At 33.4% G+C, this 15,779-nt stretch overlaps 1 protein-coding gene across 1 annotated transcript in view; it reads right to left on the reverse strand.

The window, feature by feature from the left end:
• The window catches only part of LOC126883134 (uncharacterized), a 31,477-nt gene extending 17,769 nt beyond the window's left edge, over positions 1-13,708 (reverse strand). The window contains exon 1 of the mRNA XM_050648383.1: positions 13,556-13,708. Coding sequence (XP_050504340.1) covers positions 13,556-13,640 — 85 coding nt within the window. The 5' untranslated portion in view covers positions 13,641-13,708. The remainder of the gene's footprint in view (positions 1-13,555) is intronic.
• Between the last annotated feature and the right edge of the window lie 2,071 nt (positions 13,709-15,779).

Below are 15,779 nucleotides of genomic sequence, written 5' to 3' on the forward strand. Positions count from 1 at the left end.
AGTAAGTAAGTAAGTATTTATCAAAATATAAATACATGTACAGTTGAGTCCCTGAATCTTTACCCGTGCGTCATCATTTAAAGCATACGAAATAAGTCGATGATAAGTTGGAAATTGAAATTTACTAAACGCAACAGCAAGTGACAGTAAGTGACTTGCTGTTGCGTTTAGTAAATTTCAATTTCCGACTTATCATCGACTTATTTCGTATGCTTTAAATGATGACGCACGGGTAAAGATTCAGTCAGGGACTCAACTGTACACAATGGTATGTTACAATTAGTTTTCACTATAATCTATCAGTCGAATTAAATAAATAACAAAATTAACTGTCGTTGTTCATAAAATAGTAACTATCGTGCAATGTGTGTAAAGTTATTGATCGATCGCTCAAATTACCTAGATATTAAAATTAAGACAAGCACAAGTAACAGCACATAGGCTGATATTGGCACTTAACCCGTATGAATGAGTCTCTAAACCCTAACTGATTGTTAGGTATAGTAGTGTGACCAACTAGCCCGAAAAATCCGGGACATGGCCCGAATTACGAAGTCGTGTCCCGGAGTCCCGGACAAGACTTCTGGGCCATCCGAATTTTCAACGTTTTGGTAAAATTCTATTTTGAAATTTTGAATACGTTATTCTTCTAAGAATTCACATCAAATTGAATTGGTGGGAGAAAAAAAGTCGACAATTTCTAGAGTGTAATACTAATATCACATCCAAAACGCATGCATTTTATATCGTGGTATTATAGTTCTATGAAAACTAAAACGGTGGACTTTTTTTATTTCTGTATTTTAATTATCGTCTTCTGTAAAAAAAATGGCCCGATTTTCATTGAAATGTCCCGGATTTCAGGTATTTTTTCAGCCTTGTCCCGGATTCGACTGAATTGGAGTTGGTCACACTAATAGAGTGCAATATCAGCCGCCATAAAGCAGTCAATATTAAAAAAATAATATAGGTACTCAGTAAAAGCAACAGATTTCAATTTTTTAAAACATTATGTAAGTTAGGTGAATCGCTGCTCTGATAAGATCCTTTGCTCTTGGGCTGATATCCGGTGGCAGAATACCGTGCACCGGTGTGGTTAAATAGCAGGCATACCCACATGGTCGACACTCAGCTAAACCGTGCTATGCGTATGATAACAGGCAGAATTATGCCCACACCTACAATGTGGCGATCCACCCTTAGTATAACATAGCACCACCCAACCTACGCCGCGAACATGCATTGGTTAAAGAATACAATAAAATTATGGATAGTTCAACTTCTAGTCCACAACGACATCCCCGATATTCTTGGAAATCATCTCCGATCTAGGTTCTTCTTCTTCTTCGGCCTTAAGTAATCCAACTTTAGACATAGGCCTCCACCAATTCAATCCAGTGTTTTCTATTCTGCGCCACTTGTCTCCAGTTGTGTCCTCCAATTTTCTTCATGTCATCAGCCCATCTCATTTGTGGCCTTCCTCTGCTTCTCCTTCCTAACCATGGTCTCCTTTGTTGTATTTCGTGATTCCATCTTTTATCCTTCAGTCGGGAAATGTGTCCTGCGAAGCTCCATTTTAATTTTTCAGCATGTTCTCAGGCAGCGATCTAGGTTACCTCTTCTGAAAAGCGCTGCAGCAATCCAATTTTGACTTAAATGCCCGATGGAGAGAAGAATGGGAAAGTAAGACAGACTCGAATTACCGTAGTCTGCCGGACATCCTTGACAAACCTGGCGAATTTGAACGTCCCAGATTTGGGCAGCCCATAATCGAATCAGAACAAACTGTGGAAGATGCGCCGACCCCCTTTGCAGATGGGGTAAACTTCCCTCGCTTTCTTGTGACTGCGGCGCTGCAAGACAGACGGTCAGGTACATATACAGGACTCAGAGGATACACAGGCGACCTTACAAACTTTCTAACCGAAGGGTCAATAGGATATATAAAAAACCTGGACATCTGTTTGTGATGTAGGTACTGTATAATGCATAAATCTAAATTTAATTCAATTATTATCTACTCCGTGATGTAAGCCATACGCTAAATAAAAATAGTGGTATTTACATTGCTGTCAGATCTTACGTTTTTCCGAAAATCTAATAAATATTCTTATTTCAAATGGAACACCCTGTATATTTTTTGCGTTTTGAAATCCTTAAGAAATACTGGTTATTTTTCATGTAATATTCCCTATACCTAAATGCAGTAATTTCGGAGTTATTGCTACATTTATTAAAAAACAATTAAAATTAAAACAAATTATAAAAATCAATTTTTTCGGTCTAGTCCTGTCGCCAGGGGGGGTACAACGGCCTCCTGTATTCAGATGGACTTACCCAAGATTTTTTTATGTATTTTGACCTGTAGAACACAAATTTTTTGGGTAACAGTTGATCCGGATGTCGATAAGATTGTTATAAACCAAGAAGTTGAGGAATCACATAACAGCGATTTCTCGCAAAACAAAACATTTTTTTGTATTTCTTGGGCCATTCTAACCCCAAAAAATGTTCCTACAATTTTTTTCGTATGATGCATAGTTTTCGAGATAAACGCGGTTGAACTTTCAAAAAATCGAAAAATTGGAATTTTTGAACCCGAAAAACTTTTGATTAAAAAATAAAATAGCAATTCTGTTTACCGCATTTGAAAGTTCAAGTCATATTATATCGGTTTTAATTATTTGTATTGCTAAAAATGTATTATTTTATTGTTAAAACAAAGCTATAAACACCTGGTGCTTGAGTGATGTTTCAATGATTTCTCATTTAAAATCGAACGAGTACGTAGAGGAGGTAAAAGTGCAAGCGGAGCTATTTCTAAGTAGCATGCATTAAAACGCATGTATTAGGCACGGGAAACACTATGTGTTTATAGCTTTTTTAACAATCAAAAAATAAATTTTTAGCAATGCAAATATTCAAAACAGATACAATTTGACTTAAACTTTTAAAGGCGGTAAGCAGAATTGCTATTTTATTTTTTATTCAAACGTTATTCGGGTTCAAAAATTGCAATTTTACGATTTTTTGACAGTTCAACCGCGTTTATCTCGAAAACTATGCATCCTACGAAAAAACTTGTAGAAACATTTTTTGGTTAGAATGACCCAAAAAATACAAAAAAAATGTTTTGTTTTGCGAGAAATCGCTGTTATGTAATTCCTCAACTTCTTTGTTTATAACAATCTTATCGACATCCGGATCAACTGTTACCCAAAAAATTCGTGTTCTACGGGTCAAAATACATAAAAAAAACTTGGGTAAGTCCGTCTGAATTAAGAAGGCCGTTGTACCCCCCCTGGCGACAGGACTAGTCTAGGCAGACATTATTTTAGGTTCTTTGGATCATTGGAAACAAAAAATATATTTTTTAATTTTTCTCTAAAGTTGATCGTTTTCGAATTATAGACAATTTAAACTAAAAAAAATCTAAAAATTACGATGTTCAAGCAGTGGCGGTTCTAGCCCCTGGGACAGGGGGCACCTGCCCCCCCCAATTTTACAGGACTTTTGTACTATAATCTTCGTTAAAAAGGCACGTTATCTTGTTTATTCACCGGTTGTGTTCCCTTGCTCCCCCCCCCAGCTTTTTGGTCTAGAACCGCCACTGTGTTCAAGGCTCAAAATACAAGTAAAATATATAAGTTTTTGAAATTACGAAGTGTCTAAATTTAAGCTCAAACCTTCTTATATAGGTTCCCCATAAGAATTTTGGGCATGTTTGAATCATCGAAAACATTGTTTTTCGATTGTTAATGGTAGCGCTTATGAGAAGATGGGCAATAGGGCTTCATTATCAACCCAAAAACAATATTTTAGAAGGAAATAAGCCCAAACTACTTATCGGAAACTGATAAAATAAGGTTTTAGGTTTTAGCTTGAATTTAGGCACTTCGTAATATCAAAAATTATATTTTTTACTTTCATTTATCATTTTTCGTTTTTTTCAATTTTAAATTGTTCATAACTCGAAAATGATCAACTTTAGAGAAACAAAAGAGCTTTTTTGTTCCCAATAATCCAAACAATCTAAAAGAATGTCTCCTCGGAACGAAAAAATTGATTTTTATAATTGTTTAAAATAATTTTTTTAAAATAAATGTAGCAATATCTCCGAAATTACGGCATTCAGGTATAGGGAATGTTACATGAAAAATAATAAGTATCTCTTAAGGACCTCAAAACGGAAAAAACATACAGGGTGTTCCATTTGAAATAAGAAACTTCATTAGATTTCCAAAAAAACGGAAGATCTGACAACAATGTAAATATCTCTACAATATCGGCCGCATTAGAAGAACGTTACCCACTAAAATCAATAAAAATCGTGCAAGCCGTATCCGAGATAATTGGGCCGTTCCATATGTATCAGGATTATCAGCATCCAAAGATAAGAGCAACACATAGTCATTTAATTTTTAAATGTCCTAGAAAAACAAACACCACGTTTTGTTTTCAATTAAGTAGGTGACACAGATTTCTCAACACAAGTACACTAATCGGCAATAACGCTTACTCAGCTAGTCAATATTATGGTAATTCACGGCCACGCTGTATCAGCATTCTAAACAACAACACCTTACACTTTATTTATACATCCAGCTAAAGAGCGTGATTCATTCTAATTCGGTCTGCTATCAATTATCATTCGTTCAGATGTTTATAGCGTAAGCACACCAACTCTTTACTGTTATACTTAGAGTTGGTAAATAAATACGTATACAGCGAGTAGTGTTTACTTCATCAACCCCTATCATAGAGTTATCAACTAACCTAAGAGATGTTCCTGAGGGTGGAGTACCACCATACATACATAAAACTCACTCTGTATATGTAGTTGATGTGACCATGACCATTCTGTAGATAAAAAATGGATAAATCAGCGTGTACATAAATCCTTCTTCTTTTTCCTCTCTGTAAAAAATTCCGCTTGTTCTATGGTATGTTATTTGGAAATAAGAATATGAGCCAGATCTATATCTCGTTTTCATAAAAAAAAAATAAAATATATTAATAATAACAACCAAACGTTCTCTCAAACTTCCCCCCAAACTCATCTACTATCACGTCTCCGTCTGATGGAACCTGCAAAAAGTTAACTGGGTCGCATTTACAAAACACGATAATTTAGAGAGATTCTTGGATAGAGAGATCTTGGACAAGACCAAGAGGACGGTCATCAACTAGATTCAGAGATTAGAAAACATTCAGAGTGGAGAAAATTTGTTCAGAATATTGGAGGAAATCACCATAGAGAGAGATGGCACATATAGAGACTACTTAAACAATTGCGGCAACCTACCCTCTCCCGTGTGCCACTCTGGTGCTGCAAGACAAACATGCAGTGAAGGACTGCGATCACGAAGATTTTCTATTGGCTACAATGGAGCTCCTTATTATACAGGTTTTAACAAAAGGTAGGTCATAAATTAAATCACATATTCTGGGACAAAAAATAGTTCGATTGAACCTAACGTACCTTAGTACAAATGTACACAAAAAAAGTTACAGCCCTTTGAAGTTACAAAGTGAAAATCGATTTTTCCAATGTATCGAAAGCTGTGAGAGATTTTATATTGAAAATGGACATGTGGCATTCTTATGGCAGGAGCATCTTAAAAAAAATTAAAGTGAAATTTGTGCAACCCATAAAAGTTTTATGGGGGTTTTGTTCCCTTAAACCCCCAAATGTTTGAGTACGTTCTAATTTAATTATTATTGTGGTACCATTAGTTTTACACATGGTTTAAAACTTTTTTGCCTCTTAGTACTTTTTCGATAAGCTAGTTCTTATCGAGATATTTTGAACATTTGTAAATTCCACCACATACATATTTATATTTTTGTAAATGGGTAAGTAAGATTATAGATACCTGGTAATAATATGAAAATTTATTATTTATAATTTTTATTTTGTTAGGTACTCAGAAATTTTGGAAATGCCGCATCTCGATAAAAGCTGGCTTATAGAAAAAGTACTAAGAGGCAAACAAGCTTAAAAAACATTGTGTTTAACTGATGGTACCACAATAATAATTCAATTGGAACTACACAAACATTTGGGGGGTTTAAGGGAACAAAACCCCCAAATTTTTACGGGGTGCATAAATTTCACTGTTATTTTTTTTAATGCCGCGTCCTCATTGGTAAATTTTTCGTGTGTACCAGCTGTTCGTCGCAAATATTTGCGTGCTCGAAGTAGATTGTGCTAGTGTGGACGTGTTCGTTGCATAAATCGAACGCAAGAATTTTCGACGCACACAACGCACAAGCTCCATAGGTTATCGTTTTCGAGCGAAGATCAAATGATTTGAGCACCGCGTCCTCACTGGTAAAAATTTGCTACGCAAATTTCGTGCGACCAACCATTAGTTCAATACGCACGAAAAATTTACCAATGCGGACGCGCCATAAGATGTTCCTGCCATAAGTAACTCACATATCCATTTTCAATATAAAATCTCTAACAGTTTTCGATATATTGGAAATAATTGATTTTCATTTTGTAACTTCAAAGGGCTTTCTTTAGGCTGTAAGTTAGGTTCAATCGAACTATTTTTGGTCTCAGAATAGGTAATTTAATTTATGACCTACCATTTTGTTCTCTCTCTCCTGTCGTTTCCCCATTACTGAGGATCGTGATTTCTTCCAATATTCCTAACAATATTTCTCCATTGGTCTCTATCTTCAGCTGCTCTAAGAGCTTCGCAGAATGAGTTTCCAGCTGAATGCTTTATTTGGTCAGACCATCTAGTTGGTGATCGTCCTCTTGATCTTCTCCCCGGAACGTTTCCAGAAACAATTAATTTCTCCAAAGTGTCGTCACCTCTGCGAACCACGTGACCAAAGAATTGCAGAATTCGTTGCAGACATATTGTGGACAGCCTTTTTTTAATATTGAGTTGGTATAGAATGGAAACGTTTGTCCTATGAGCTGTCCAAGGTACGCGCAGCATTCTTCTCCAGCACCACATCTCAAAGGCATCAATTTTGTGGCGCTCGCATGCGCGAAGAGTCCAAGTCTCTGCTCCGTATAGAAATATTGAGAATACAAGGGCATTCACCAGTCTTATCTTGATATTTTGAGAGAGAGATCTGTCTTTCCAAAGTTTAGTTAGGCGACTCATCACATTTTTTGCCATACCAATACGTCTCCGAACTTCTGCTTCACAGTTACCATCGTTAGTTATACTAGACCCGAGATAGACAAAGGTGTTTACTATCTGGTATTCCTGTAATATGTTAGTCAGTTGAATAGTGTCAAATCTGTCGACCACCATTATTTTTGTCTTAGCTTTATTGATTTTCAGACCAACTTTATTGCTTTCGTACTCAACTCTTCGCAGAAGATCAAACATTTCTTGCTCATTTGCTGTTATAAGTGTAGTGTCATCAGCAAATCTTAAATTGGAGATTTTTCAACCAGCTACTGTTACTCCACCGACCCATCCTTCTAAAACCATCCTCATGACATGTTCACCATAAATGTTAAATAAGTCAGGTGACAACACGCATCCTTGTCTAACACCTCTCTCGGTCTTGAATTGTTTTGAGAACTTCTGATCTAGTCGTACTGTCGCTATATTAGACTGGTACATATTTTTAATAAGTGTCACCAGGTGCATTGGTGCGCCCATTTCTATTAAAATTGACCACAGATTTATCCAGCTTACACCTTTTTGTTACACCCTGTATAATCTGAAAATTTCTGTTTGTGATTTTATGGCGTTGTCGTTTGTGCAAGTTTGTGTTATATTTTGCTACTTTTACTTCTTTATATTGTAATTATTTTTTAGATGCGTGTATAGGGTGCCATACGATAAATAAACAATACAAGATATATCTTGGATAGATTAAGTATACATAACAAGGAAAAACATAAGGCACAAACAAAAGAATGCTGTGATTCTTGCACTCTCGTTGTTTTGACGAATGATAACAAACAATCGTCAGTGTCAGTCTATTTAAAACGAACAGATAGATACATTATGTTATACAGGGTGAGGCAGATAAACGGTCAATTAGAAATATCTCGAGAACTAAAGGCAACTGAATCATGAAAATTGGAATTAAGGGGTTTTGAAAAGTGATCTGTTTAATTAAAATATTTTCATCTATTTGCTACTTTCGGTTATACTGGAAGTTGCTTATAACTTCATTTTTTTAATGGGGCACCCTGTATATTTTTACATTTTTGGATTCTCCTCGATATCTTCTTTCTTAAAATAAGTGGTGTTGTAATGTTATACGGAGTAGTTTAAAAGATAATTACGTGTTTTTTTTTATTAATTTCGTAGCAACATTCAGACCCTGTAGAATTGTAGTAGTTTAATATGAAAAACTCTATTCATGTTTAAATAAGTTTTAATATAGTCTACTATTTTTAAAAATTATTAGTATAGCTAAATGTTTAATTTTAGTATACAGGGTTGGTCGAAACTCGGAATGAGTATTTTCTGAGTTTTCTTAAATGGAACACCCTGTATTTTAGAATTGTAGTCAAATGATACTTTATGGTACTTTTTTCTTTCTTAAGCATTCCCTAATAGCTAACTGCTTTAATTTGTGAGTTATTGTTGATTCAAGCCAAATATTATTTGCAACAAAAAATACGTGAAATTTTATTAGGTTGGCCGTGAAAATATTTGATCACAAATAATTTTCCTACCAGCGGATAAAGGCAATGCAACTGTAATAATGAATAAAATACAATATGAGGACAAAATTACAGATCTAATTACAAATGGACCTTATAGCAAATTAACGAAGGACCCAACGAAGACACTGGAAAACAAAATATATAGAACTTTATTCAAATTTAAAAATGATCTAACATACTATCAAAGAAAATTAATCACACCTCACTACAGTAAGACACCACATTTTTATGGAGTGCCGAAAATTCATAAAGCGAACATACCACTTAGACCCATTTGTAGTACCATCAATTCTCCTTGTAGTGAACTATCAAAATTTTTATTAAACATTCTAAAACCATTTGCTAATAATGATGACACTTTTATAAAAAATACAAAACATTTTTTAAACAAATTATCAACTATTGAATTTAATCCAGATAATATTTTAGTAAGTTTTGACATAAACCGTTTATTTACAAATGTACCATTAGATAAAACTTTAAACATAATCAAAACGAAATTAGAGAATGATAATACATTGGCAACTAGGACAAGACTAAATGTATCAGCTATAATGGAGTTATTGACATTATGTACCAATAATACCTATTTTCAACTAAACAATGAATTCTATAAACAAAATTTTGGTCTAGCAATGGGCTCTTCTTTATCTCCATTATTGGCTAATATATTTATGGAGGATTTCGAAACTAATATTATTTCTAAACAAAATTTAAAACCCACAGTATGGTGGAGATATGTAGATGATGTGTTTTCAATATGGCCTCATAGATCAGAATTGTTGGATACGTTCCTGAATATTATAAACGATCAAGAAGAGACAATAAAATTTACAATGGAAAAGGAATACAATAACAGCCTACCTTTCCTCGATGTTTTGATCTCAAAGAAGGATATTGGATATAAGACTCAAGTGTATAGAAAACCAACACACACCAACAGATATCTCAATTACAAGTCAAATCACAACATCAACGTTAAAAAGGGAATCATTAAATCCTTATATGATAGAGCCAAAATTACTTGTTCTAACGAAAATTCCTTTTTAGCAGAAAAACAACTATTAACATCGGTTTTATTAAAAAATGATCCTTTATCGTTTATAAATAAGGAGTTGTCAAGATTGGATCGAATGGAACAGAACAACTTAGAACGGGATCCTACAACATTCACAAGAAATAATACGAGGAAAATATCAATACCATATATAAAAGGACTATCCGAGAAACTTAAAACAATAGGAAATAAATTCAACATTTCAACAACATTCAAAACAACAAACACATTGAGATCTATTCTATCTAAAACTAAACCTAACAATGATCAAGAAAGAACAAAGAATTGCATTTATAAAATACCTTGTGAATGCGAACAATTTTATTTAGGTGAGACATCAAGACCATTAGACGTTAGAATAAATGAACATCAATCTTATATTAAAAATAGAGAATTTGATAGATCTCAAATATGTCAATACGCATGGGATAATGAGCATAGAGTTCAGTGGAGAGATTCAAGTATAGTCTTGAAAGAATCAGATAGTAAAAAGAGATAAATCAAAGAAGCGGCTCTAATTATGCTAAATGAAACCAATTGTGTCGCAAATTCCTCGATAGAATGCAGTAGGATGTGGTTACCCATACTGAAAGAGGAAGTCAATAGAAAGAAAATACCAAGATTAGTAAGTCAATAATATCGAGCTAGTACATATTTTATATTTTAGTACATATTACTTATATATCTAGTATTATTAATATATTTATAATTTAAACCGGTTACAAGTCAGAATTTGGTATTATTTTTTGAGAGTAAATTAAATGTAAGACCAAATACTTACGATGTCGGGATAGTATCACAAGGTTTTTTCCTGGTTTTCCCTTGTGATTTACTATGAAGTCTCTAACGCGAGAATTATACTGTCGTTGCATTTGGTTGTCTTTTTAAAGACAGATCACATGCTATAATTTTTTTGTAACGGATATTCTTGAATTAGGGTTGATTTCATGTAATCGAATGAACTATCTTTCAGTAAGTCGTCCCAGGAACGCAACTCATAAATATTGGCAATATCATTTTAAAGTCTTCTACTTTAAAATGTATAATATATGTATGAATTGCCAATATAAATGAGTCAGATTAAATAAATTATTAGAAGAATTTTTTTGCTTAGCAACAACACTTTTGTTTATTCTAGTAATATTTTGTATTTTGACAACGGCACCCGATTTGGGCGTCGAAACGTTAATAAAATAATTTTTTTCATTTTAATTGTGGCTTATTTCCCATATAAATAATTAATCATAAAAATGCCACAAGGAAATAGCTTCAGAACAACATTAATTTTTCGAAATCTTAAAATTAGCAATAATGGTTGAGATATATCAAAATACCTATGTAGTTAAGATTGTTGGCGCGATTAACAATTAAGCACATAGGGAATGCTTAAGAAATAAAAAAGTACCATAAAATATCACTTCATTACAATACTAAAATACAGGGTGTTTCATTTAAGAAAACTCAGAAAATACTAATTCCGAGTTTCGACAACCCTGTATACTAGAATTAATTAAACATTTCGCTTTATTAATAATTTTTAACAATACTAAACTATGTTAAAAATGATTTGAACATGAATAGAGTTTTTTATGTCAAATCAGGACAATTCACCACGGTGTGAATGTTGCTAGAAAATTAATAAAACAACGGAATTATCTTTTAAACTTAACTGTATAACATTACAAAGCCTCATATTTTATCGCGCCAACAAGCTTATCTATTTACATAGGTATTTTGATATATCACAACTATTATTGCTAATTTTAAGGATCAGTCTAGATTATTATTTATTTGTTTTCAAAAAATTAGTTTTGATTAAATATTTTCTCTGTCAACCTAATAAAATTTCACGTATTTTTTGTTGCAAATAATGTTTGTCTTGATTCACCAATAACTCACAAATTAAAGCAGTTAGGTATAGAGAATGCTTAAGAAATAAAAAAGTACCATAAAATATCATTTCACTACAATACTAAAATACAGGGTGTTCCATTTAAGAAAACTCAGAAAATACTCATTTCGAGTTTCGCCCAACTCAGTGTACTAAAATTAAACATTTAAAATTTAGCTATAATAATGATTTTTAACAATAGTAGACTATACAGGGTGTTTCATTAATAATTGTCCATAATAGTAACTGGAGAAACCTTAGCACAAAATACGAAGATTTAACCTCAAACGCTTAAATAAAATGTGGTTCCTTACTGAGTTACAGGGTGTTTTATCTAAAAATTTAAAAATTATTTTTGCTCAGCATTTTAAAACTATTCGACGTATCCTTTTCATACTTGGCAGAAAGTGCGACTACTATATACACCCTACTAAATTATGACAAACAAACGTTTATAGCTACTACCAGAGGCGTACGACAGGGGAGAGTGGATGGTTGACCCTTCTCAAATTCTACGCCACGGAAGGAATTAGTATTCTAGTGCCATTTTTAGATTCCCAATACTTTATACGTACATAATATACTCTTCATTGGTAACGATAAAGTCATTAGTTTTCGAGATATTTAAAGTTAAATATGAAACGGCACAGTTATTTTGATTAATTTACGATATATGATTCATATGATTAAAATTTAAAAATTATTTGTGCCCAGTACTTTAAAACTATTTGGCGTATCCTTATTATACTTGAAAGAAAGTGTAGGTACTGTATACCCTACTAAATAAGATAAACAAACGTTTCTAGCTACGTCCAGAGGCGTACGACAGGGGATAGTGGCTGGTTGACCCTTCCCAAATTCTACGCTACTGACGAAATTGCTATTTTAGTGTAATTTGTTGATTTTCCAATACTTTTTATGTAAATAATATACTCTTCATTCGTAACGATAAAATGATTAGTTTTCGAGATATTTGAAATTAAAAATGAAGCGACACAATACATTAATCAAAATAACCGTGTCGTTTCATTTTTAACTTCAAATATCTCGAAAATTAATGACTTTATCGTTACGAATGAAGGGTATATTATTTTCATAAAATGTATTGGAGAATCCAAAAATTGAACTAAAATAGCAATTCCGCCAGTGGCGTAGAATTTGGAAAGGGTCAACCATCCGCTTTCCCCCGTCGTACGCCTCTGGTAATAGCCAGAAACGTTTGTTTAACATAATGTAGAAGTTTGTACAGTACTTATACTTCCTGCCAAGTGTGAAAAGGATACGTCGAATAGTTTTAAAATTCTAAGCACAAACAGTTTTTAAATTTTTAGATAAAACACCCTGTAACTCAGAAAGGAACCACATTTTATTTAAGTGTTTTAGGTTAAATATTTGTATTTTGTGCTAAGGTTTCTCCAGTTACTATATGGACAATTATTAATGAAACACCCTGTATAAAAAATTATTTGAACATAGAGTTTTTGATGTCAAACTATTACAATTATACAGGGTGTGAATATTGCTACGAAATTAATAAAAAAATAAAAAACGTAATTATCTTTTAAACTACCACGTATAACATTACAAAACCTCATATTTTAAGAAAGAAGATATCGAGGAGCATCCAAAAATGTAAAAATATACAGAAGGTCCCATTTAAAAAACTGAAGTTATAGGCAACTTCCGGTATAGCCGGAGGTAGCAAATAAATGAAAATATTTTCATTGAACAGAGCACCCTTCAATTCAATTGCATTTAGTTCCCGAGAAATTTCTAGTTGGCCGTTTGTCTGCCTCACTATGTATAAGTATTCGATTTTCAATTGAAGAAGTTTTCTGAACAGTTCATTGGATGGTATTTGATGTGGTCTATGTCGATTTTGTTATAAAATTCAAAAATAAAAGTCACTGAAACAATATACAAATTAAAAAAAAAACTTTTTTACCTGGTAAATTCTTATTTCCATCAACGGCATTTTGTTTCCATATAGCTAAGCACAAAAACAAAATAACTGAAATTTTAGTAGCCATCTTATTTGCCTAGCACTACATAAAACTATGTACGAACAATTTGGATTTTCTGTTTTTATATCCTTATGCATTGGGCTTTTTATCCATTAGCCTTTAACCTAAATGTTGTAGTTTTTTAGATAAAGATTATTGTTAAATAGTCCATGTGGTGAGGACGCTGCCGTGTGAACACAGTTTTGATTCGGTTTTTTTGCGGATTCCTATTTAGAAATTGTTTAAGCAATTTTTAAACAAATTCAAAATTCACCTTTTTTTTGCCCCGGAAAATACCTACTTTTTTAGACCATTTTAAACAAAATAGGTCTCTATAAATGAAAACGAAAAATTCGAAAATATACGTATTTTCGAGGATTGAAAAAACATATATAAATTATTGTTTTTGAGGTTACCAAGTGCCAAAAATAAAGTTAAAACAGTCAATTTCAATATTCTGAAGAGTAATCTTAGCTTATTTCAATTTATAGACCGTTGTTCGAAAAAATTTTCGAACATGTAAAAACTGTTAAAAAAATATTTTTAATTATGTAATAAATTTAACTTCATCTTTAACTGCAACACTGTCAACATTGTAAATATAAAAGACATCCAATTGTTTAGATTGGAAAAGGCTTTCCAATGCAGGGCACTCCGCCCTTTTACCCTCACCACAGAGTACAGAGTAGAGTGAGTTTAGATGGTCAACAAGCAACATCTCTGTGGGGGCATTGATTGGGAACTACCCCTTATCCGCCAACTACCCCTGGTTCGAAAAGTGAATAAAAGTCTCTTTATCAAGAAACCTTTATGGATGTAAATTATCAGCTTTGAAAAGAAAATATTTTACAAAAATAATAACGAAAACAAGCTATTTTGAAGGATCTGTCTCTTTAACAACGTAAATATAACATACAGGTATTAAGGCTAAGGCCACACGGGCGATAATTTACGGCGCCGTAAGAGCAGTAAACCCATTGTTTGACTAACATCTCCACTAATTTTAAATGAAATAGGAGTTAATCAACCAATGCCTCGTCAGGTTTACTGCTCTTACGGCGCCGTAAATTATCGCCCGTGTGGCCTTAGCCTAAGAGCAAGGCCCCATTAGTGCGTTACGCTGCGTTGCGTTGTCGCAGCGTCGTTTTCATATAATTTTATCCATGTTCTTTTGTTACTATTATTACGCCACCGCCGAAATAAACGTAGAGACTCTAGAAGATTCAGGATATCTCCTTTGATAGCATTAAGAAATTATGAAAAAATATATGAAAACTACGCTGCGATAACGCAACGCACTAATGGGGTCTCGCTCTAAGTCCACCGCCGAAACAAATAATTTCTTAGAGCCTGTTCACATGACAGGCGCTTAACACGCATTTTGATAAGGGTACAAAGATGCCGAAGATACATAGATGTGCATGGTGTAGGTCGCCATAGCGGTCACTACACTGATGTCAAAACAAACCTTCATTTTCTTATGAGATCGCACATACCAAAGATGCGTCACTCGTTCCCCCTGGCGACCTATCATCGCGGTTTACACCGATGTCGATGCCAAAACAAAATAGTTTGTTTTACAGCCGATCGCGTGGTAAATTAAAGTTTATTGGTGGTTAACCCGGCATCCGACAGGTGAACTTTTTTGCCATTAACAGACAGGTGGGGTGTGACAAACCCCAGCAATTGAAAGAGTTAAAGAATCTCAAAAAATATCTTTACGTTTAGTTTTCTGTGATATGTGGAACGTCAATATCTTGAAGCTGGTCAGGATGGTCACTATTTATGATTAACTATTTAGATGGGAAATAAGCCAAAATTAAATTAAAAAAATAATTTTATTAACGTTTCGAAGCCCAAATCGGGTTTCGTTGTCAAAATACAAAATACTACTAAAATAAACAAAAATGTTGTTGCTAAGTAAAAAAATTCTTCCAATAATTTATTTAATCTCACTCATTTATATTGGCAATTCAGACGTATATTATACATTTTAAAGTAGAAGACTTTAAAATGATATCGCCAATATTTATGAGTTGCATTTATGGGACGACTTTACTAAAAGATAGTTCATTCGATTACATGAAATCAATCCCAACTCAAGAATATCCGTCATAAAAAAATCATAGCATGTGATCTGTCTTTAAAAAGACAACCAAATGCAAC

The sequence above is a fragment of the Diabrotica virgifera genome, chromosome 4 (genome assembly GCF_917563875.1).
Source record: "Diabrotica virgifera virgifera chromosome 4, PGI_DIABVI_V3a".
Classification (NCBI taxonomy): domain Eukaryota; kingdom Metazoa; phylum Arthropoda; class Insecta; order Coleoptera; family Chrysomelidae; genus Diabrotica; species Diabrotica virgifera.